Consider the following 24,787-nt stretch of genomic DNA (forward strand, 5'->3'; position numbering starts at 1 on the left):
AAATGATACAGAAACGTTCAGCATGCGTGCTCTTGCACACAGGGGCAGGGAAGATGTGTCCACGCGTGGCGGCTCGCCCTTTTCATCGGGCGAGGAGGATAGGGCGCGCGGAAAGCCTTTCCTCCTCTCTGGCTTGGGCGATCCGGCGCGGCGCTGTTTGAACGTATTGCGGTCGCGTGCTGCGGAACGATTTCGGAATGTTTTGGATCGTACTTTGTTAAATTTACGCCATGTCTGTTCATATAAGGTCGTCAGGGAAACCTTTCGATGCATCGGTAACTACAGTACGCAGAAATATGTCTTGGGGGCGCAAAAATGTGATGCGCATAATCAGCCGCGGTGTACGCGCATTATCAGTGAGTGCATATGTTGTGAACTATTTTCCTTATATCGGTATTAATTCAGCAACGAAAGCCGGTGTCTCTGTATTACCAGCATTAAATGGTGAATCAGCTCACTGTCTGATCGATTGGCGTAGGGAGTAAAACATAAAACATAAGAGCGCATGCTCGTGCATGGCCAATCCTAAGGCAACCTCGAAATATCTAAGCGGCAGGCGCTATCAAATATTTGTGATGCGCCGGCATCGTTCTCGCGCATTTCAAGTCTAGTAGGCTTGAAATTACCATATGTCTACGCTAGCCTTCCTGCATGAGGCCGATGGCGCTGCTCAACACAGCGATCACTGCGGTTGGTGAACTAGCACGATACACATGTAAGCTGTGTGCTTCGACATTGCCTTTTTGTCATGTATACAGCCATAATATATGAGAGGGATCGCATAAAAAGAATGCGATGACTATTTTTGAGGACAAAATTTCCGGAAGACGTGCGAGTGAGTCGTAGTGAACGGAAAGAACACAACCGAAAAAAAAAATTCGGTTATCATCCTCTTTCTCGAAAAAGTAAAAGAAAACGGGCTAACGCCACAACACGACTTCGCATAGTCACGTCACACAACGTCTATTATTATAACCGCTGATATATATAACGACGTATAACCGCTGGTGCCGTATACTTGGACTATGCGCTATATTGAACAAAGATATCTGTAATCCAGTGTAAACAAAGAGGGAGTTCTCTACCGCGGACTCAGCTAGCTAACCGCGCACTATAGCTCTGGCCGAGAGCGGCCCGCGAATGTGCCACTGTGGGCCAGAAAACGCGACGCAAAGTAAAGCTCACGCGTACAATCGCCCCAAGCGGCTCCCACGCAACAAGGGCGCCTCGCGAACTTGGGGGAGCAAGCAGACACACAACCTTTCTCTTTGAAATGCCACTTTACTCTCTCTGCGACACAGGCTACTGTACACCGCCAGGGTCGTAAAACGCGGGACTCGAGGCGGAGGGAGATGCCTGCGGTCAGCGAAGGGGGGTCGAACCAGGGGTGGCGGCGAGGCTGCAGGCATGCAGCCCGCCGCTTGTGGGACTGTCTCCTCAATGTCCTCCAGGCACCTCGATTTCCGAGAATAACAGGGTCTTGTAGTGAAGGCGCAGTGTTCGTTGCTTACACTCGACCATCCTGCACGATCTCGTCCCGAGAGAGTCTCATCATTCTCACTCGCTTCCGCACTCGCTGTCCGACGCCAATTTAAACTGTTTCATCTGGCTTACATGGGCGCTCGTGACATGGTCTGGCCGCGTCGACACCTTCGATATTGGTAGGTTCGAGATGCGATATGTGTCTGCAGGCAGCACCTCTGTAACAATGCACGGGCCTCTGTGTTTAGGTTGCGTCTTCGTGGGCTGTCCTGTGTCCTTAACTGTTTGTGGCCACGGAGGCGGCGGTAGTTGATCACCCTCTTGTATGCGAAATCCTTTCTTCTGTGCGAGAAGAACAGGGCTGCTGTACTGGAAACTACTGTCACGGATTAATCCACAAGACTTCAGCTCATCAGTAATGTCCTTCAGTACCCGCTTTTCATAGTAAGAGCTGCGGCATGGTGGTTGGAAAACCGGCTTGCTTCCAGGGAGCTCCATTATTTTAATTTCAGCGATGCCGGTGCACCCCAGTTCTTCGATTTGCACTGCACAACAATTATTATGCTTGTTAAGCAACACGCAGGGCTGTGTTTTCTCCTCTCCATAGACGATCGAGCCGACATTATTATCACTTCGGCTTATTAATTGCAGCGCATGGGCCTCCTCATTGGTGGTCACTAAAACTTGCTCTGGCATGTTGCAAGGAGCGGGTGTACACTTGAGTATTTGACTTTGCTTCATGGGCAACTTGACGTTGCTGTAGTTCGCAACCGGGTCACTGAAAACATCAGGTTCATCAAGGGAAGGCGTTCCCGACACAGACAGAATCGTCCGAGGGGCAGCCTCAACTCTTTCGCGACACTTGACGACCTCTCTCGGTCTTTCCAATTCTGCAACAAGACCTGCCAGCTGTTGTGCTTCCCTTCGGTTTAGTAAATGGGCACACCCACCACTACGGACCAGAAGCAAATCGGGCAAGTCAATCACGTCCGTACCAATGATGACGTCCGGTCCAACAAAGGCGTCGTCGCTGACTATGTAAAAGTGGACGGCGGGAAGATCAACATCATCGACGCGCACCCTTAAGTCTAGTTCGCCGAGGGATGACCGCTGTCCACCCACACCACGTATGGCCGCTCCGGGAGGTGCCGTAAGCTCCCTGTTCAGCTGCACCGCAGGCGTCAGCTTGATCAAGCTCACATCGGCACCCGTATCGACAAGAGCGGGCATCCATTCGCCGTCAACGCAAACGATTTTGTACACCTTCTTTGAAGGCGTGGTGCGTACAATATTGGTCACGTTCTCTGAGCTGCTCTGATTCGGACAAAATTTCGCGCTGTGCCCATCGTAATTGCACTTCGTGCAGTGAAGTGGGCGCCGTGGCTCAGAACACTGACGCGACAGGTGGCCCGTATTTTGGCAGTTGTAACAACGTACTCTGTCCGCGTGTCGCACTCCTTCTCGCACGGTACTGCTGCGTAGAGCATCGTCTACTTCTGTTGACGAAGGAAATGGCTGGTGGGCACTGCTCGGTCGGCTTCGGCTGCCGAATCTTTGTGCCGATGGGAATTGCTTCTCGCGGCTTTCTGTAAAATTTTCATACGCTTTGATAGCTCGAAGCAACTCGTCCACACTTCTGTAGCTTCTGTCCCGCAGCGCAAAACTCATTTCAGTCGACCAGAGGCATCTGACAATCTCGGTAATTGTGTCCGGCAGACTTAGCTTGACCCTGGTGCACATTCGTTCCTTTTCTCTGACGTACTTCGTTACCTCCTCGTCACGACTCTGAACTCGTTCGGCCATTCTCCTCCATAAGTCCGGCAAGCTTTCTTCAGTCACGAAGGCTGATTTAAATGCAGTTTCGAACTCTTGCCATGACTGATGCCTTGTTGCTGACGAGATTAGCCAATCCTTAGCGGGGCCCTGCAGCTTGAGGTGAATTGCAGCTAGGCGTTGTTGTTCAGACCAGTTGGCTAAGTCCGCAACGCGCGAAAATGTTTCCAGCCAATCTTCAGCACTGATTTGGGCGCTGTCCCCGTTAAAGCTTGGGATTGCGGTAGAGAGGTCCGGACTCACATGAACAGTTGTCGCTGTCGAGGGCGCATTCATCCTCTCCATCATGCGGGCCATTGCAGAGAAGGCCTCGGTGAGCTGTCCCAAGATGGCGTTGCTCGGGCCTGGATCCGGCTGGAACTGCGGTGTTGAGGAAGCAGGAGTAGAGCCGCCGAGCTCCCGAATCTCCTCCTGCAGTCGCGAAAGCTGGGCGACTTTTTCTTGGAGCTGGTCTGGTGCGCCACGATCATTGCGTTGCCTGCTGTCTCGTTGGAGCTCGGTGGCGCTTGTCACCTCCTCAGCAGCGCGCGACTGGGCAGCAAGACGTGTGTAGTACGGATGTTCGCCTTCCTGGCTCATCTTGACGGGCTTGTTGGGATTATCCCACTTCTGAGTGTAAACAAAGAGGGAGTTCTCTACCGCGGACTCAGCTAGCTAACCGCGCACTATAGCTCTGGCCGAGAGCGGCCCGCGAATGTGCCACTGTGGGCCAGAAAACGCGACGCAAAGTAAAGCTCACGCGTACAATCGCCCCAAGCGGCTCCCACGCAACAAGGGCGCCTCGCGAACTTGGGGGAGCAAGCAGACACACAACCTTTCTCTTTGAAATGCCACTTTACTCTCTCTGCGACACAGGCTACTGTACACCGCCAGGGTCGTAAAACGCGGGACTCGAGGCGGAGGGAGATGCCTGCGGTCAGCGAAGGGGGGTCGAACCAGGGGTGGCGGCGAGGCTGCAGGCATGCAGCCCGCCGCTTGTGGGACTGTCTCCTCAATGTCCTCCAGGCACCTCGATTTCCGAGAATAACAGGGTCTTGTAGTGAAGGCGCAGTGTTCGTTGCTTACACCAGCACCTACCACTGCTTAGGACGCTCGCGCAGTTCGTAAACGGTCGCTTTGCTAGACAATTAAGCTTAATTCAGACTGTAAGGTATGCTGCTATTACTAGCCAGAACTATTTTATTCATGGGTGGAGACCGCATCCATCCAACCAAGTAGTCACGCAATGTAACCTGCAGCGAACAGTTTGAAGGCTTGTCAAAGTATAACAGCACAGCTCCTATCGTAGCAGAACGGTACCCACGCTAGCTGTTACGATTGTCGCGTTTCTTTCATTTCTCCGAAACTGCAGCTTAGAACTAGAGGATAATACTGCAATAAGGGCGCATTAGTGGATCGAACTTTCAGAAATACACAATTGATCGCCGAGGCTGATTGTAGGCTCAAATATATGCGCGCACACATCGCGCTGCGTGCTATGTCCGCCTCATTGCCAGCAGAAAGTCCGGCCATACCGACATAACCCACTTCAGTACGTTTCACAGAACCGTTTAGCGCGTAGAAGACGCACGTCATGCTAAATAGACCGCGCGAGCGCGAAAACAATCACCAGAAACTATCGCCCTTTTCATCAGGCGAGGAGGACGGGGCGCGCGGAGAGCCTTTCCTCCTCTCTGGCTTGGGCGATCCGGCGCGGCGCTGCTTGAAAGTATTGCTGTCGCGTGCTGCGGAACGATTTCGAGATGTTTTAGATGGTACTTTGTGAAATTTACGCCATGTCCGTTCATATAAAGTCGTTGGGGAAGCCTTTCGGTGCATAGGTAATTAAAGTAGGCGGAAATATCTCTTGGGGGAGCAAAAATGTGACGCGCTTTATCAGCCGCGGCGTACGCACATTATCAGTCACGATGTGTTTATGTGTTGTGAACTATTTTGGTTATATCGGTTTTAATTCAACAAAGAAAACCGGTGTCTCTGTATTAGCAGCATGAAATGGTAAATCTACTCACTATCTGATCGCTTGGCGTAGGGAGTAAAACAAAGCATAAGAGCGCATGCTCGTGCACGGCCAACCTAAGTTAGACAACCACGAAACATCTGAGCGGTAGGCGCTGTCCAATATTTGTGATGCACCGGCATCGTTCTCGCGCATTTCAAGTCTAGTAGGCTTCAAATTTGTATATGTCTACGCTAGCATTCCTGCATGAGGCCGATGGCGATGCTCAACACAGAGATCACTGCGGTTGGTGAACCAGCACGATGCATATGTGAGCTCTGCGCTTCGGCATTGCCTTTTTGGCCTGTATATAGCCATAATATATGAGAGGGATCGCATAAAAAGAATGCGATGCCTATTTTTGAGGACAAAATTTCCGTATACGTACGAACACAACCGAAAAAAAAAACAATTCATTTATGAGCCTCTTTCTCGAAAAAGCAAGAGAAAACGGGCTAACGCCGCAATACGACCTCGCGTAGTCACGCCGCACAACATTTATAATTATATAACCGCTGATGTCGTATGCTTGGACCATGCGGTATATAGAGCAAAGATATCTGTAATCCAGCACCTACCACTGCTTAGGACGCTCGTGCAGTTCGCGAACAGTCCTTTTGCTGGACAAGCTTAATTCAGACTGTAAGGTATGCTGCTATTACTTGCCAAAAATATTTTATTGAGGGGCGGAAACCTTATCCATCCAACCAAGTAGTCACGCAATGTAACCTGCAGCGAACAGTTTGAACGCTTGTACCCACGGTACCTACGGTTGTAGAACGGTACCCACGCTGTTACGATCGTCGCGTATGTTTCATGGCTCCTAAACCGCAGCTTAGAAATAGAGGATAATACTGCAATAAGGTCACATTAGTGATTGGAACATTCAGAAATACACAATTGATCTCCGAGGCTGATTGTAGGCTCAAATATGCACGCACACATCGCGCTGCGTTTCCGTCCACCTCAACGCCAACAGAAATTCCGGCCAAACTTCAGCACGTCTCACAGAAACGTTTACCACGTAGACGACGCACGCGATACTAAACAGACCGCACGACCGCGAAAACAAACGCCAGAACCTACCGCCGAGCGTATACCTGCCATGCAAAAGACCGCTTTCACCCAAGCTAGTATGGCGCTGCTCATAGGCGGCGCCACTGCGTTCACAATATGGCGGCGCCTACGAAAAAACGGTCTATACCTGCCATGCCAAACTATGGTGGCTAGAGGGGGAGGTGTCGGCATCGGAGCGCCAGAGAGGCAGCATTTTTTCAGGACGATGCGGCGGCGCAGCTGTCGGCTCCGAGATGCCTCCCGTACGCTGGCTAAGGCCCGCTGCGGTTATTTGGTTCCGCTGTGAAGTGCTTTCTCGCTCCGCGGCTTCTTGGGGCGCAATACGCGCATCGGAAAATCATGTTAAAGGCTAGGCGACTTTATCACTGCAGCTGGCCTAACGTACTATGTACTAAATTTTGGTAATTTTATCGCCGCGCTTTAGCTTCGCGCTCAGTGCAACACTTGTGAAACTCATAATTGCACCAAACAGAAAGCTTCCGCAGTAGGCGGTTGTTTGCAGTTGCCAATGCCGCTTTAACATTTTAAGGGACTATTATGGGTTGCCGAATGCAGTTACGTCTGGCGTGACTTTATTAGTGCCTTGAGCTACAGGCGCTTCCCCTAATCGTCTACTGGTTGGTGCGCGCCTCATTGAAGTGCGCGCCTCAGTTGAAACGGGCCGCTCGAGTGAACCATGATTATTTCAAGTTTATTTAATTTTGCAATGAAAGATAGAACTGTAGGCACCAGTGGTCAAAACTCAGCATAATATGTGAGCGTTAAGGGAAATTTGGTTTCCAATATTAGAAACCTGCAAAGAACTAAGTTCGCGTATTTAGTACCGCTCAAATAATGCCGAAAATGCCTTAAAAAGAATATTTATTGTTAATAAAATAAAGCACACGACTCTATATACATGGTTGTTAGCTCTCAAACAAACAATATGACACGAAATGGAGCGCAGACCCAATATATTGTTACGCTCCTAGGTGCATAGTGGGTTCATGAATGTGACGCTCTTAGGTGCATAGTGGGTTCACGCCTCAACAAACAGTGTGCGGGGGCACCGAAGAGTGGTGAACGAAGAAGACGACGTGTGGCTGGCTGGCTGAATCTCGACAGGCGCTCAGCTGATCAAGGCCATCGCTTCTAGCTCTACCCGGCTTCAAAGTAACGCCTTTTGTGGGCGCAACAGAGTGGTGGAGGTGCTGGGTGCGACAGGACGTACCACGGAGTCGCAACATCCAGAACTTCGCCGGAGCCGTCGTCTTGCCGGTCTTTTGCCAACGACCTTCCCTATGGCTCAGGACGGAGGTGGACAAATGCCAGCTCTAGTTTCACCTTCTCAAAGGTCAGCGCCAGTTGGACCTTTGCGGCACTACATGGAACCACGCTCGTTCGCGGGAAAAGTGGGCGAAGACGTTGACGAGTGGCTGATGCACTACACAAGGGTGAGCCGCTACAACCGTTGGGATTATGTGACTCAGCTTGAATATGTCGCGCTCTTTCTGAGTGAGACAGCGCTGATGTGGTATGAAAACCACGAAGACTCCCTAACAACGTGGGAGCACTTTGTCGAGGAAATTAAGAAGTGTTTTGGCGACACCCACGCCAAACAGAAACGCGCCGAGAGAACACTTGCTCAAAGAGCTCAAGCTCCTGGAGAAACATGCACAATATACATAGAGGAAATCCTCAAGCTGTGCAAAATCGTGAATCCGCAGATGTCCGAGGAAGACCGAGTCGGACATCTCCTCAAAGGAATTGCAGAGGATGTATACAATTTCCTCATAAGTCGGGAACACGTTGATTCCGTCTCAGATGTCGTGCGTCATTGCCGTACGTTTGAGACGTTGAAAACACGTCACATTGTGCCAAAGTTTGGACGCCTGGCGAATGTGACAACCATTGCCAGCGACGATGAGAGCCCGTCTGCCGATCTTTCGTCCACTATACGGCAGATCGTGCGTGAAGAACTGCTGCGGCACCAGGAATTTGCGCGCGACGTCATACGGCAACCTGACGCTTATTACCCGCAACACATGGCGCCTGCCGCACCCTGCGCTTCCTGGCAACCGGCGGTATGTGTCACAGACGTCAACCACAGAGGTGCTCCATGGTCACGTGAGGACACATTTACGCCCGAACACCGACCAGCAGAACACCCTCGCCCCAGCAGGTTTGCACGCAGACCGACCGTTCCTCCTGTGCAGCAGGCTCAGCCGCTCCGCTCTGCTACACGACCCCCCACGGCTGAGCGCTTCGAAGGGCAGTTCATCGATCGTCGTTTACCTGTGTGCTATAGCTGTGGTGACTTGGGTCACATTGCCAGGTACTGCAATCGCCGCCAACCACCGAGGTTCGACCGATCGACGATGTCTAGGCGGTACCGCGGTCCTCTGGGCGAAACATATTCGCCCTCGCACACATATTTGGGAAGCTTGCCTCACCAGCACCCGGAGCCGCGACGGAACCGTTCTCCAGCATCCGATCGCAGCTTGACACCACCACCCGCTCCTCGTGTAAGCCGGTCGCCCTCTCCGCGGCGTCGATACCCGTCGCCACCTCCGGAAAACTAGCCAGCGCGGCCGTTGGAGGTGAGGTCGCTGGACAATCTTCGATATCGACAGAGATACCTCCAACCATTTGTATGTTTAAGAATAAGGTGTTTGTATAAATGGACGGGGTTTCATCCATGGCCTTAGTGGACACGGGAGCAACCGTTTCAGTGATGAGTCTGGCGTTTAAAAGCCTCCTAGGACGAAAGGTGATGTTTCGCTGGGACCGTGCCGATACGTTTCGCGGAGTGAGTGGGGAGTTGTTGTATCCTGTGGGCGTGTGTAATGTAGACGTAACCTTGGGTGGTCAAATTTTTAACGCGGAGTTCACTGTTCTACCTCATTCTACGCATGACGTAATCCTGGGCCTTGATTTTTTGAAACTGTGTGGTGCCACCGTCGACTGCAAAACGGGTGAAATCAGTGTAGGTACGAGCTTTTCTGCTGCGTTTATGGAAGGCCCATCGTATCGTGAAAGTGTGCTTTGTGTATCCCGGGATACCGTTGTGGCTCCGTTATCCGCAACGTGTGTTTCAGTCGCCTGTTCCCCCACCACCGACGGAACGTTTGACGCTACCGTGGAGCCCGTTCACCTGAGTTGCATCAAGAGGAATGTACTGATACCGTATTGCACGCTGTCAGTCGTTCAGGGACGCACCAACTTATGGGCCGTAAACTGTTCCAGTGAACCTGCAATACTATCACAGGGTCTGAAACTTGCCGCCTACCATGAAGATCACGTGCTATCGCTCGCCATTCTTACAGAGGCCCTTGATTCTGCGGATGAGCGTCATTTCGCTAATGTCTGCCCTGCGGCGCACTCCTCATTTCTGACGATGGTAAACAAGTCGCTCAGCACTAAGCAGCGTCACGAAGTGGCGAATATTCTGCGAAAACATGCCCGACTGTTTGACTTCTTCCAGCAAGAGGGACCACCATTGTTTCCTCCTTCTCGTATACACCATTGCATAGATACGGGATCTGCCCAACCGCTGCGACAGAAACCATACAGAGTCTCACCATCGGAACGCAAGGTGATCAATGACCAAGTCCACGAAATGCTAAATAAGAATGTAATCCAAGAATCCTGTAGTCCGTGGGCAGCACCAGTGATCCTGGTTAGAAAGAAAGATGGTTCATGGCGATTTTGTGTTGACTACCGCCGCCTCAACACCATCACTAAAAAGGACGTATATCCTCTTCCGCGTATTGATGATGCTATCGACTGCCTCTCATCAGCGTCTTACTTTTCGTCTGTTGACTTGAGGTCGGGGTACTGGCAGATTCCTATGCACGAGGCAGACAAGGAGAAAACGGCATTTGTAACACCAGATGGACTTTTTGAATTTAATGTGATGCCGTTCGGGCTCTATAATGCGCCTGCAACTTTCGAGCGCTTCATGGACAACATCCTGCGTGGTTTGAAGTGGGAAGTATGCATGTGCTATCTAGATGATGTAGTGATTTTCGGGCGCACGTTCAGTGAGCACAACGCACGTCTCGATCTTGTGCTAGACTGCTTGGACAAAGCGGGTTTGGTCCTCAACTCGAAGAAGTGCCATTTTGGAGAGCGCCAAACAGTCGTTCTGGGACACCTAGTGGATAAGGACGGTGTACGACCTGATCCAGCGAAGACTGCTACGGTGGAAGCCTTCAAGCAACCTCGCCATGTAAAAGAGCTACGCAGTTTCCTAGGGCTTTGCTCGTACTTCCGCCGGTTTATTCGTGGATTTGCCAACATCGCGTATCCGCTGACATGCCTCCTCCAGAAGGGCGTTCCCTTTGAATGGACTCCTGAATGTGAAGCTAGTTTTCGTGAGCTGAAGTCTCGTCTAACGTCTCACCCCATTCTCCGACACTTCGACCATGCGGCTCCCACAGAAGTTCATACGGACGCTAGTGGTATTGGCATCGGCGCTGTCCTTATTCAACGCGTCGACACCAAACAACACGTCGTCGCCTATGCGAGTCGTTCTTTAAGTAAGCCCGAGCGTAACTACACCGTTACAGAGCAAGAATGTCTTGCAGTTATTTTCGCAGTACAGCGCTTCCGGTCGTACCTGTACGGGCGCCCCTTCACTGTGGTGACAGACCATCATTCTCTCTGCTGGCTGGTTAATCTCCGTGATCCGTCGGGCCGGCTTGCGCGTTGGACACTCCGTTTACAGGAGTATAACTTTACCGTTTCTTATAAAAGCGGCCGCCGACACGCCGACGCTGACTGCCTCTCGCGCATGCCGCTTCCAACGACGGACTGCGACGCGGACAACTTCGACTGCTATATCGCATCACTGGAGCCGGGATTTCCTGATATAAATACCTTCAAGGTCGAGCAACAAAAAGACAGAACTTTAGAACCACTGCTCATTACTGCAAGGCAATCAGCACCATCCTCTCGTTTCTGTGTTCGTGATGGGGTTCTTTACAAAAAGAACTATTCTACTACAGGCCCACGATATCTTCTAGTGGTCCCGGAGAGTCTCCGTGTCTCCGTCTTGCGCGCTATGCATGACGATCCAACATCTGGACATTTGGGTTCTGCGCGAACTCTCTACCGCCTTCAAGAAAGGTTCTACTGGCCTAAAATGCGCCAGACGACCGCCCAGTATGTGTCCAGCTGCAGTGAGTGTCAACGTTATAAGCGTCCGACGAGTGCTCCTCCTGGTCAACTCCATCCAGTGCCACCCCCCAGCACTCCCTTTGAGCAAGTTGGCATCGACCTCCTCGGTCCTTTTCCGCGTTCATCCGATGGGAATCGCTGGATTATCGTGTGTGCCGATCACTTGACACGCTACTGTGAGACAGCTGCAATACCATCGGCTACTGCAACCGAAGTGTGTATTTTTCTGCTGCGTTTTGTCATTCTCCGGCATGGACCTCCCAGAGTCATCATCAGCGATCGTGGGCGGCAGTTCACTGCAGACGTGGTCGAAGAGATGCTTCGTCTATGTGCTTCAAGGTTTCGACATTCCACCCCGTATCATCCCCAAACAAATGGCCTTACGGAACGCACGAACAGAACTCTTACTAACATGCTGTCCATGTATGTCGAGTCAGATCATAAGAACTGGGACAGCGTGCTACCCTTCATTACGTACGCATTTAACACCTCAAAGCATGAAGTTACGGGCTACAGTCCCTTCTTTCTTCTTTACGCTCGTCCGCCTCGTTATACACTAGACACTATCTTCCCGTTTTCCAACTACGATAATCTTTGTATATCAGAGACAGTCTGTCTTGCTGAAGAAGCCCGACGACTTGCTTCTTTACGCACTCTTGTTTCACAAGACCGCTCGAAGGCACGCTGCGACCGCCGACGCCGACACGTGATATATGACCCTGGTGATTTAGTGTTGCTCTGGAAACCAACCAGGAAACGTGGACTATGTGAAAAACTGCTGGCCCACTATGTTGGACCCTATGTTATTACGGAGCGCATCAGCGAATTAACCTACCGCATAGCACGTCTCACATCAAATGGCCGACGGTCAGCCAAGACTGAACTTTCGCATGTCGCCCGTTTAAAGCCCTTTATTTCTCGACAGCCTGTTTGACTTGCCCGGCGGGCTTCGTCTGCGGGGAGGGAAATGTTACGCTCCTAGGTGCATAGTGGGTTCATGAATGTGACGCTCTTAGGTGCATAGTGGGTTCACGCCTCAACAAACAGTGTGCGGGGGCACCGAAGAGTGGTGAACGAAGAAGACGACGTGTGGCTGGCTGGCTGAATCTCGACAGGCGCTCAGCTGATCAAGGCCATCGCTTCTAGCTCTACCCGGCTTCAAAGTAACGCCTTTTGTGGGCGCAACAATATAATGGAGGTATATACCCAGAAACGGTGAACAAGGCGCAGTGCAAACAATAATTTGTCGGGTGGGAAATTCTGTTCAGAGATGCAGATATTTCTGGGCATACAATGTGATGTGAACAATTCCTGTTTTACATATACAAACGCTTTATGTTGGTCTTGCTGATATAAACTTTGCAGTTATGCAGTTATGTTGTGCGCCTCAACTTAGGTACTTAATTTTTTCTCGCTTCCCTTGCTTCGATACGTTCTCTCCTGCGACAAGGACGTGCAACCTCGTGATGACAAAAAGCCGTATCACTTGGTTAGTTATTACTACGCTATGCAGCGCACATCCAACCATATCCAGCTAATTTATTGACAGGCAGGAAATAAGGCCCATGGTGCTGTCAGCCTTCAACTTGTTAAAGCTGAAACAATGCGTCAATGCATCTTCCATCGCAGCAACCAAGTCCTTTAGTGCCTGAGATGGGTAAAGTAGGCCGCCTCTATCCATGTGGTTGGTAAGGCAAGACTCTTCCGGAAGCAAGCGCGAGTCTTTTGCTTGAAGCAACAGCTAGAGAACACTATTCGCACTTTGTTCTCATTAGCATTTTCCTGGTAACATACCCGCCAACGTAGTAGGGTATGCGAGAGTCGCTATTTGATCCCACCATTTCACGATGATCTGGCATCGCATCACAATGCTTTACCATCTCGTGAACTTCATTTAGGTGGCCACATCCAGGAGATCATCCAGCTTTTTCTGCATACCGACCAAATTTTTCCAGTGGCGTGGGTCAAGAAGGTTACTCAGAACTTCTTATGACAAGCAAACAAAAGCGGGGAAGTCGAAGCTAACTTCACCACAGACTTCACGACGCACGCTTGGAGCCGGAGAGTTTGCTCAAACACATCACGCTAGGCATCTCGGAGACGACGAGCGCGCCACCTGTCGCTGTCATGAAAAAATGCCGCCCCGCCATACGCGGCGCAGTCCAGCCGATGCTGACACCTCCCCCTCTAGCCACCATAGCCCAGCCGATGCTGACACCTCCCCCTCTAGCCACCATAGCCAAACGGCGCGTTCGCCGAAGCATGCCGGCGTACTGCCCACAGATGGCGCCACTGCGTAGCAGTATGGTTCAGCGAGAGCAGTGGAAGAGTAAACATGTCCGCAGTAGGAATTAGTAAGAGGCGATTGGAGCGTTGGTGGAAGAAAAGTAGGGAAACAACAAAAAAATAAAATAAAAGAACGGAGACGTACAAATGCACAGTTCGCAATAGGGGATCAGAAAATTTGGTTGTAGGAGTTCATAGTTTATTTTTCTTTCTTTTTTTATTGTTTTTCCTAGGTAGGACATTAGGCAGTGTAATAGCAAGAACTTGGTGGCGCAATCCACCGCCCTGTTCCAAAGGGGACGCTCATAACATCCATCCATCCATTCATGGTGGCGCCCATGAAAAAACGGTGTATACCCTCCACCATCCGGGCAACCTCATTCTTTCTTGCTCCTGGGTAGAGGGCCTTGTCAGGACATGTCGGGTCGACATGCACAGAGGATGGAGGGAAGCCACTCCTTGGCGTAGAGGGGTTGAAGGTAGGACAGAGCGGAGTAAGATTTGCACATTCCGCGCATAATACCGTCACACACACCCGACGGACATGTCTTTTCATGTTGACGAGCCTGGCGATTAGGCACGCCGTGTCCCAGGCGTTTGGCATCTGTTCCACTCATTGCCGCGCAAAGTGAACCGTAGCAGAGCCCAGATGTATCAATGTAGTCTAAGGAGGAGGAGCAGTAGATTTTAATGAAGAGAAAGGAGGAGAGGTCGGCCTGGAGAGCGTGTCTCTAGCCTGCTACTCCTCACTGGGGAAAGGGGAAGTGGGAAATACAGGGAAAGGCAGGTGGGGGGTGATTATGTTATGGTACAATGAGGTACTATATACACGTTGTCCAACATGCGGATGCGCACTGTAGACGCAATACACGTAACAGTAATCTTGTCCCTACAAGAAGTAATATTGTCACAAAAAGTTATTGCGCAAACACATTTCGCACTGACTGCACGTCTCACAGCTTCTAGAGGCGATTGTCTAAACCAGACTCACTTAAAAAGTTCAAAAGTGATTTTATGGCCCGTTGGGCACAGTGAACACTCCTCCACGCGCGCAAATGCCTTTCTTCTGAAAAGGGGCGGGAGTCCAAGCTGTGAACAGTAAATTTGAGTGTTCTTCGGTCGGCCGCATATTGAGGGCACACGCAAAGTACGTGAGCTATTGTCTCGAGAGTGTCACAGACGCTACATTCAGGGTCCCGTGCGTGTCCAATCTTGTGAAGGTATCGGTGGGTGTATGCCACACCCAGCCGTAATCGATGAATGAGTGTTTCCTGGCTTCTCCGCAACCGAAGTGGAAGCCGGAATTGTAATCCAGCGTCAAGTCTATGGAGGCGCTCTTGTCGATGTTCGGGGTTGTCCCAATGTCGCGCCGTAGAAGTTTTAATGGAGGTATTGAGCAAGGAGTTAATGTCATACCGGGAAAAATGAAGTTTTATAATGGTTCCGTCAGTGTGCGCCTTTTTTGCTTCCTCGTCAGCCTGTTCATTTCCAGCTATTCCACAATGGCCAGGAATCCACTGCAGCACGATGGTATGCCCGGAATGAGACGCCTCAGCAAGCAGAGACATGATGTCATAAACCAGAGGACTATATGCGGTTCTGTCACTCATATAATTGCTGATGAGTTGCAGTGCTGGTTTTGAGTCACAGAACACTGTCCACTTCTCGAGACTCTGTTGCAGTATGCAGCGAACTGCTTCTCGAACTCCGGTCAACTCAGCTGCTGTAGACGACGTCCTGTGTCCTATCTTGAACCGTTGTGCGATCCCCATTCCTGGCATCGTGTAGGCCGCCGCGGAAGAGGTCTGTGTCACAGAACGATCTGTAAAAACATGTTCGTAATATCCACACATGTAAGCAACGTATGCTAGCGCGAAATGCTTGAACCCAGCAAGCGGCATCTTCGACTTCTTCGTTATTCCAGGGATTGAGAGTCTCACCGTTGGCTTTTCCATCGTCCACAGTGGAACTTCGGATATGTCATACGATTCGAAGTCCGACGGCAATAAGTCTTGCTGCGACAACATGGCTTCTGAGTATGTGGACACAGGCCGTACGCTTGTGACGTTCGTGAGTGGATGATTCCTGTGTCTAGTCAGTGGCCTTAGATGCACTCGCAATGGCTCATGTTGCAGATAAACTCGAGCTGGGCACGCACGTGCCTCTGCGATAGTGCCCCAAGTAGACGCACATCGTGGTAGTCCTAGGCAAATTCTCACTGCGCGAGCCTGAGCACATTCAATGTGCGTACAGCAGTTGTACTAACCCGAGAAAGTACAGGGGCACTGTAGCGGAAGTAGCCAACAAAAAGTGCCTGGTAGAGCTGCAGAAGAGATGACTTGGATGGCCCCCATGATTTTCCAGACATATGTCGAATGATCTGAGTAAAGCCTAAAGTTCTTGCAGCATCAACGGGTCAGCGAGGCTGATTTCTACTATTGGTGGTGCGCTTGTCGCGCGTTATGAAATTAGGGTGGAAAGTGTTGCTGCGGCTACATTGAAGCAGGCCTCTGCAACTTCCACTTTGCGCCCGAGCCAGGACGTTGTGGAAAGCTTTTCTTACGGAGGTGACGGCGGGTTGTGTAAGGCCCAACCGATTCTACAAAGCGGCTTATGAGAATCGAGGTGAGCATGAAATCTACACCAAGAGTTTTCTGCCTAATTTCTTCAAGTGACGACGTATATGCAACTAGGTCCAAGGGCATCGTAGAGATTTCCTGTGCAATTTCCCCTTCGCGTAAGTTTTCTCTACGCGGAGACAAAGAGCGAGTAGTTGATGATATTCTGTGTCATCAGTGAATTATCTATTGAATTATGAACCATCTATTGAATTATGAAGTAGATCACCGCATTTGCTTTCTTCTTCAATCCCGCAGAACTTCGCACATCTTAGATGAACACCAACCTGATGAACACTTCGACGAATTCCACGTTGGTTCCACGATTAGTTCCCACATGGGATCCTAACCTATACCCTTTAGCGATCGTACACCGAACGTGGTAGTCAGGAAATCTCATTTTTCGCAAATCAAGGCACGCAGTCTTAAAATGGCGGACCCAATCCGGTGTTGCCATAAGCCAATGCGAGGTACAATTCTCAACTCAAAACTATGTCTAGACGGCGAAGTTCTTTCTATCTTTATTTTTCATTACCTTTTTCTTTTACTCACTTTTCTTCCAACTCTATAATCTGAATATTTATTCCACGAGTGTTCATCCCCTACAAATACCTCAAATTGTGGAAATGAAATTATGGGGTTTTACGTGCCAGAACCACGATCTGATTATGAGGCACGCCGTAGTGGGGGACCCCTGAAATTCGGACCGCCTGAGGTTCTTTAACGTGCACCTAAATCTAGGTAAGTACGCGGGCGTCTTTGCCCCCACCGAAATGCGGCCGCCATGGCCGGAATTCGATACATCGACCTCGTGCTTAGCAGCCCAACGCCATAGCCACTAAGCAACCACGGCGGGGTTCTGAAATTGTGGAAACACGTGGTCGCTTGGTAAACTCCAATCGGTTGGTATGCGGTTACCTGTCAATGTCCACACAAAGCTATACGCTCGATAATTTTTTGAAGGAAATACTGGTGACGAGCTTCTTTTATTTTTCACTCCATTGTTACGACATCCTAATGAATGCAAGTGTTAAGCAAGCACTTTTAAAGATTCCCTCTGAATTCATTTGCCGGAACTTTTCATAGTGAGAAGACGAATTTTACCAGCCATTCGTATTATGCATGAAATATAGCACAGTCTTTGTCAGTTTGCGCTGCTTGCTATGCCAAAAGCCGCACTTTTTCTACGCTTCCAAAGCAATTATAGAAGACAATGTTGTCAAAGTGGATCTGGCGCTTGTTTTTGTGCCGCGTACCATGTTCGTCCGGTGAATGAAGTTTTGCAGGTACATGGCGTTGACCCACCAGTTGGCCTTGCAGGTCAGGTCGTAGGTGGCGATGGACTCCTTCCAGCGTGGTCCATCACCGCAGTATGGCAACAGCACGGCGCAGAAAGCGATCACAGTCATCATCAGCGGCGTCATCCTGCAAAGACGTGTTCACGCTAGAGTACAATCTCACTCACGTGCTGAATAGCATCCTGAACATAGCAGTACTTCGTTTTAGCAGAAAAAGCCCATATATATAGGTGGCCCTTAAAAGCGTCGTTAACCATGATCGATCCATAAAGGGCCCTCACCAGGTCCGGTCATTTTGAGTTGACAAGTGCAGTGCACAGAATACGCACTGACGATTGTGTCTGCTAAATATTACATCGCTGAGCGCCGCGGAAAGAGCTAAAATTTCAGACCGAACGCCGTTTGCCCTTCTGCTCGTGGGCGCCGCTCTCCCAGCCGGAGAGAGGTATACGCGCAAGTTCGCGTATACGTGCATGTATATGCTGTGCTATCGCTCATAGTGATACGTGAATTCCAGAATTATTCAAGACAACACATGTTATTTGCGCATTCTGTTGCTCCAATAGACGAATTTCCGCTTTCATCTTTTATCTCACAGTAACTGTGCCTGTGGCCATCCTTGCACAGACTTGCTCCATTATTTCAACGATTGTCCTCTTACTTCTCACACTGCTAATCTCCTTAAAGAGAATCACCCCACTACCGTAACACCTGATCTTTACTTCTCTCTTCTTACCGATCAAAGAAAGCGGGCACTTCTCATACATCTTTGTCGCGTCACTTCTTCGTTCACTTTACCGGACTCCTCCTAATATTTTTCTTCAACCATCCCTTATTTCTTCATCGGTTGTGAAGCGTAGTACACCGACCTCAAGCACCAAGAACTTGGTGGTGCTCCAATAATTTCATCGTAGTGCTTTGCCGTGGACAAAATGAATGCTCCTATAGCTTACACCTCGTGTTCGTTGTATGTTTCATTCATTAGCAAGAGTGCCTTGAAGAAGAAAAATTCGGCTCATTGCCTGAGCGAACTCGCTCTTATTTCTCAAGAAACGAAAGTGAATGACACGTCTCCCTTCTATCTGTCTGTCTGTCTCTCTTTCTCTGTCCATCTAACTTCTTTATTTCTTCTTGAGGTGCTGCTCATGTGTCGATTGCGCTTAATATTATTTTTTCGCGAAGTTGATCTGCTTGCAGTATTTAGTCCGGTTCAATGAACTAACATGCATGTTAGGCGTCGTGCGAAAAGACACCATGTTTTTTTCCTGATGCTGCCAGCACTGCTGGCATCGTTGATCAGTGTCGATCGGTGGCGGAAACATGGTAAACAAGCCCCTCTTCACGTGACCGTGTTAACACACGCAGCGCATGTTAACCCTTACTCTAAGCGCTGTCTCCTTTTTTTTTTCGTACCTTTGTTGTGCCATTTGAGTATAAGACGCAGTCGGGGCAATGCTCGTATATTTACCGCTTATAATATGAGATTCTTATACCCAAATTTAGTTCAGCGAAATACTATTCTCTCTCCAGGGCCCGTGTTCACAAAAAGCTCCTAGGCTAAAATTCCAGCCGATCCCGATTATAGATGCAGTATTAGCGAAGGTGGCCAGCCAGTGCGTGGCAAAGAACACTTACGAACGGCGAGCTTTGTGAGTTCAGCCGCTTTGTCTGCGGTAAAGACAAAGCTGATCACCTTCTACGCGACCGAGAAGGACTATGAGCAGTCATTCAATCAATAGGGCAGACTCGTTGGTGAGTATTAAGAAATGCACAAAGAGGTGAAAGAATATAAAAACGGAGCGCTGAGGAGCATAAACATTATGACTTGTATGAGGAAATCATCAAGGGTCACAATCACAAAGGTTTTTGTTCGTAAGTGCTGTTTGCCATTGGCCCACTGGCATCGCTAATATGTCGAACACCTAGATTGGCTCGTATATACGGAGGTGTTGTGACAATCAGATGCGCTTAAAATATTTGCATGACACTAAGATAAGCAAACACTTTGCGAATTGTTAAAATAAGGTGGGAAAAGGTGAATAGAGAACTGCGCATTGTTTCGTAGATTGGCAAGAGATGACACCAGACATGACTAAAGCTGTCTCATGGCCCTTGCTCATGTCCATGCTGATTTTTTGTGATGATTTTTGTGATGATTTTTTTTCTGGCATTATTAATGGATTGGCCCATGTTTATCTGCACCGTAAAATTTATGAGTTTGTCACGGTTCAACTTACCTCCAGTACCTGTGGAGGTAGAAGAAATACCAGCGATTAGTTCCGCCAGTTGACGCCAACTGGTTTAATGTCACGTACACAACCAGAAGGCCACTGTAAATTGCAAATTAAGAAGAAAGCACTTTGTTAAAATAATAGCAATTAAGCCTAAATAGCTTGATCATATAAGATTTTTTTTTGAAGTACTGGCACGCCTTAACTAAATAATCGAAAGAAATAGCTCAACCCGCACAAAGCAAAGTTGGACAAGCATGCGTGACAAAAATAAATAAAAGGAAAAGAAAGAAACAACAAAGAACCTTCCTCACGAGCACTGCCACGAGCCCACAGCTTATGACAGCGATCGCTACGATAACAGCATGATTAGCGTTTGAATGGCCAGTCACGTACTGCATTCACATAATATAAGCTATGTTAATATCGGTCGTTAGCAAACACACCGCGAAACCCTGTTCGAAGTATCACTAAGTCAGGTGAGTATTTCTCATTTTTCATTTTTATAGTTGTAGAATTAGCCACGCATTTATTTAAACGTCCTCGGGCAACGAACAAATGCACACAATCGCCTTGCCTATAAACTCTGGAAGCTTTTTCATAGCCAGTTGTAGATCGGATTAGAGAGTTTTAGCTTGCCTACTCCTGCTTATGGAATGCCGGAACACGGGATGGCAGCAGCACTGGTAGCCGCAACGAGATGGGAACGTTTTTTGTGCTACATGGACGGTTGTCACCCAAAGGGAGAAAAAAACATTTATCTTATTGTTGCTACTTGAACCTATGCGTCCGCACGTAAGTATGACACTGTAATTGCCCTTGTACGTACATTGGACTAGTTCCTACCGTGCTCTAACTTGGTCTGCAGTAATACAAAGCCCTCTCGAGATTGCAGCCAGATAAATACTGCCACATCCTAACGTTCTAGCTATGCCCAGAGCAATGGGCGTAGCCACGTGATCGTGTTTCTGTCCGATCTCGGTCGCGTTCTCAGCTCGAATGTGAGAGAGAGAGCCTTCGAGCGCTCCGACAAATGAACCAGCCGAATGTAAACCGCACCCCACGAGTACGCAGTGGAGCGCTCGAAAGCGATCAGTTGAATGTACCTTTAGCCTTGTGCGTTCTAGTTGAACTCAAGAGTCACAAAATGGCGCTTCTAGCGCTACAAGTCTTCGATATTCCGTGAACGGTAATAGTTGCCGGACATGCTGAAACTCTCCATTGCTACAGGCAATGAAGCTGCCAAGCCCGCGCGTGGCAGCTTCGCTTCCGGCCTGCGGCAGCCGCATTGCAATAGGCGCGAAATGCAAAGACGCCCGTGTGGTTGGATTTAGGTGCACGCTAAAGAACCAAGGATGTTCTTAGTTCATCTGGAGCCCTCCACTATACTTGGGTGCTTCTCATGGCTCCAGTAATTGTGTTGCTTTGAAACATTAAGCACAAACACACGCACGCGCACGCACACACACACACACACACACACACACACACACACACACACGCGCGCACGCACGCACGCACACGCACACACGCACGCACACACACACACACACACGAACGCACGCACGCACGCACGCACGCAGGCACACACACACACTGCAGTAGACGGAAAGTTGTCGTTTTCAAAATTTCTGCAATTCACACGTTATATAAGCGAAATTATGGTTTTGATTTTTTATGCTTTACGGTGCTAGGCGGTCCTGAAATGAACAAATCTGGAGCTAGAAATTTTGAAGGCGTTCTATTTCGCCGTGAAAAATTCCGAGTGTTCTCTACAATGGGCGTTCTTTTTTTTTTACGCGATTTTCTTTATGACGAGCTCAATTAAGCTGTTTTATTCTGTCTACTTCATGCGGTGAGTTCTCTTCAAAACACTTGCCGCCAGAAAAAAAAGTGTTCGCGTTCGCCACTGGCTTACCTGATGAAGAAAAACGTATCCACAGTCACGGTACCATTGGCAAGGCCTTGGGTTATGATGTCCTTGTGAATGACTAGCAGGTCGTCCATATTCCCTGAAAAGAAAGAGCCACAAGCCCTATGTCAAGTCACTCAGGTGTGGCCACACCACTTTGGCCGCGCAATGCACATTTGCCGAGCCCGCACTGAAATCGGTCAACGTTAAGCTTGGATATATCCTGGCTAAACCAGAGAGAGCTTGGGAGTATGTGCGGAGATAGTAGAAAAAGGTGGCGTGCGCTTACGATAGGTGACCCACTGCTTGGAAAAGGAGAACGAGTGGCCCAAGATAATCCAGGCCATGCTGAAGAAACGGAGCCCGTGGATAACCTGGATGAACTGCTTCGTTCCGCTCGTGCTGAAGATCTTGGCCCCATTCTCGAGCACGGAGAAGGCGAGAACTATGCGGCTGAAGGTGGTCCCTGTAAGCGAGGGAGGCGAAGCATAAGAGCATATTACAAGGCCAAAAAAAAAAAAGATCAAGGAAAGCTTTTCTTTGTTTGTTCGATCAATCGGTCGATATATATGTCGATGATTCACAAATTAATTGAATACAGACTGAAAACGGCAAGAAATGCAACGTTTGCTTGTTTGTTGTTGTCCAAAAGAAGGAAAAGGGGAGGATATATGACGCGGAGTTCGTAACCGTCTCATTTGTCCGTAGACACCTGAACTGTCCCGTGGCCAAGGAAAGATGACAGCGGAGGAGAGAAAACAGAGAAACACAACACTAAATGATAAATACAAATGTTAAATAGGACTAATAAAGAAACTAATGTATAAAATCTATATACATATTATACAACGTGTCCCAACTATCATGCACCAAGATTTAAAGATATGCAAACGCCCCCTAGCTGGAAAGAACCAAGGTAATGTTGTTTGCCGTCGCTTGGAGATACTCAGATTATTTTTTTTACATTCCACCCAATTACATAATTAGCCGTAATTAGTTATTCAATTTCTCAGATATTTTAATCGGATTAAAAGTCTCAATGAGAAAAGTGTAGCGCAACATGAAAAGCTCCCGATGCAGCTTTCTGTTCCTCAATACGTGCTACATAAAAGTGTTTCTTAGAGCTTGAAAGACAACCGCGAATACGCGCAAAGTTCCTCAAGCGGCCAGACACGCGGCAATTGCGCTTATATCAATTTTGCAATCTATATGAAGCGACGGAATTCATAAAAACGAAGTCTCTGAAACATTCAGTATTACCTGCAATGCAGGCGCTAATCCTTCTCATTTACAGCGCCTCTAAGTTGTATGCGTCGACAGAAAAGCCATCTAAGGAACCGCTGTGCGCAGAGGTATGGTGTTACGTGATGCTCGCGTATGCGGACGGCTTTACGAGCTAGATCCGGCTATTCAACAATTTGCATTTCTTGCCACAATATGCCCCAACAACTCATAACGAGAACGTCGGTATGCGTGCTGGTCGTGACTGTTGATCGAAACTTTTTATCGCGACTGAGATCTCGACTTTCGCGAAATGTGACGTACCGTGGGATCGGTGCTCTCAACATAGGCTACTAATGCGTAATAGTTTGTGTTAAATCTCGGAAACGGGCTTCCTCGACCGCATACCTCGGAAACCTCAGTCAGTAGCCAATGTCTCGAATAGACAAATCCCCATCTCAAAACTTTGGCTTCGGACTGAAGCTTCCATTGTTCGCCCACTATTATTATACTAGAAGGGCATCTGAATAGCGACACATTCAATGCATTTCTGAGCAGTAATTTTCTGCATGAAAACTAATCGTTTTATCGAGGCTACTCGTAGTGAAGCGAAAAATCAACAATGGCAAATTCGGTTTTTTTTTCGTTTTACGTTACATGGTCTGCTCCAAACAGCAAAATTCTAAGAGCATTTGTATGACAAAAAGAAAAAAAAGAACCTGTTTACGTTATAACCTCACTTCTAATTAACGCGAGTGCTACTTCGTTGCAAAAGCTGAAAACCGCGACCACGCCGCTGCACTTTGCACGGGATGTGGGTCACGTGACACGATCTACGTACAACTCCCAGCAGGCGACACAAGTGCTAAACTCCTCTCCGTAAAGCATTTCCTACCACCATCCCCCATAGATCCTCCACTGACGAGGCCTTCATTGGAAGCCATGGTGGTGTCCACGCTTCGAGAGGACGAAGGCTTCTTGTGGGACGAGCGAAAGGACCGCGCCACGTCATACGCCGTGCCCACGAACGCCATGGCGACGAACAGCAGGAGGACGCACCTGCAACACAGGTCGGCATGCACAATCGAATGGGTGTCTGCTGAGAAGAGCGCCTGTACATGTAGCAACCAAAAACCCAGCATCGGTGAGATTTCGCTTCTGTTCTAACCGAATTTCGTAGCACCTTCGAGTGCTTGTTTTATCATGTAATAATGTCCAAAGCCTGTTCTACAACAGAATATATTAGAGGACACTTAAGCACTTATGAGTTGTGAATGCGAAAGCATTAATGTCCCTTTGAACGCCGCTCAGTGCTCCTTCGAGTTTTGCGCTGCGAGTAATGTACCATAGCGGTATGTGCTGCCCAGGCCAGCAAGCAAGCAGCAGCAGCCTGCGGTGCCGACGCCGCATGCCACCGACGTCCTGTGCGACGAGAGGCCGAGGAAGCAGTCTCGTTGGGGGTGATAGAGAGAGGTACAGACCGCGCGCCGGCTACCGAGACCGAGAGGAAGGGTGACGTGGCGTTCCGGCGCGTCCGTGACGTGGCGTCGCAAGCAAAGGGAATTTAGGTGGCGTTGCGCGGCTGCAGACGCTGCCGGCTTTTTTGTTCATTGGCACATTTGATGCTTTCACATCAAAAATTGAAACAAATTGCTTACATTAATTTCTGGCCC

General features: G+C 49.1%; 1 protein-coding gene across 1 annotated transcript in view; it reads right to left on the bottom strand.

The window, feature by feature from the left end:
- LOC135921231 (nose resistant to fluoxetine protein 6-like) overlaps positions 1-24,787 on the bottom strand; it is a gene marked incomplete at its 5' end in the record, with an annotated part of 119,101 nt that overhangs the window by 82,111 nt on the left and 12,203 nt on the right. The window contains 5 exons of the mRNA XM_070529432.1: positions 17,709-17,877; positions 19,988-20,080; positions 21,900-21,993; positions 22,183-22,359; positions 24,010-24,173. Of these exons, the coding sequence (XP_070385533.1) occupies positions 17,709-17,877; positions 19,988-20,080; positions 21,900-21,993; positions 22,183-22,359; positions 24,010-24,173 (697 nt within the window). The remainder of the gene's footprint in view (positions 1-17,708; positions 17,878-19,987; positions 20,081-21,899; positions 21,994-22,182; positions 22,360-24,009; positions 24,174-24,787) is intronic.

Source organism: Dermacentor albipictus, unplaced genomic scaffold (assembly GCF_038994185.2).
Source record: "Dermacentor albipictus isolate Rhodes 1998 colony unplaced genomic scaffold, USDA_Dalb.pri_finalv2 scaffold_21, whole genome shotgun sequence".
NCBI lineage: Eukaryota > Metazoa > Arthropoda > Arachnida > Ixodida > Ixodidae > Dermacentor > Dermacentor albipictus.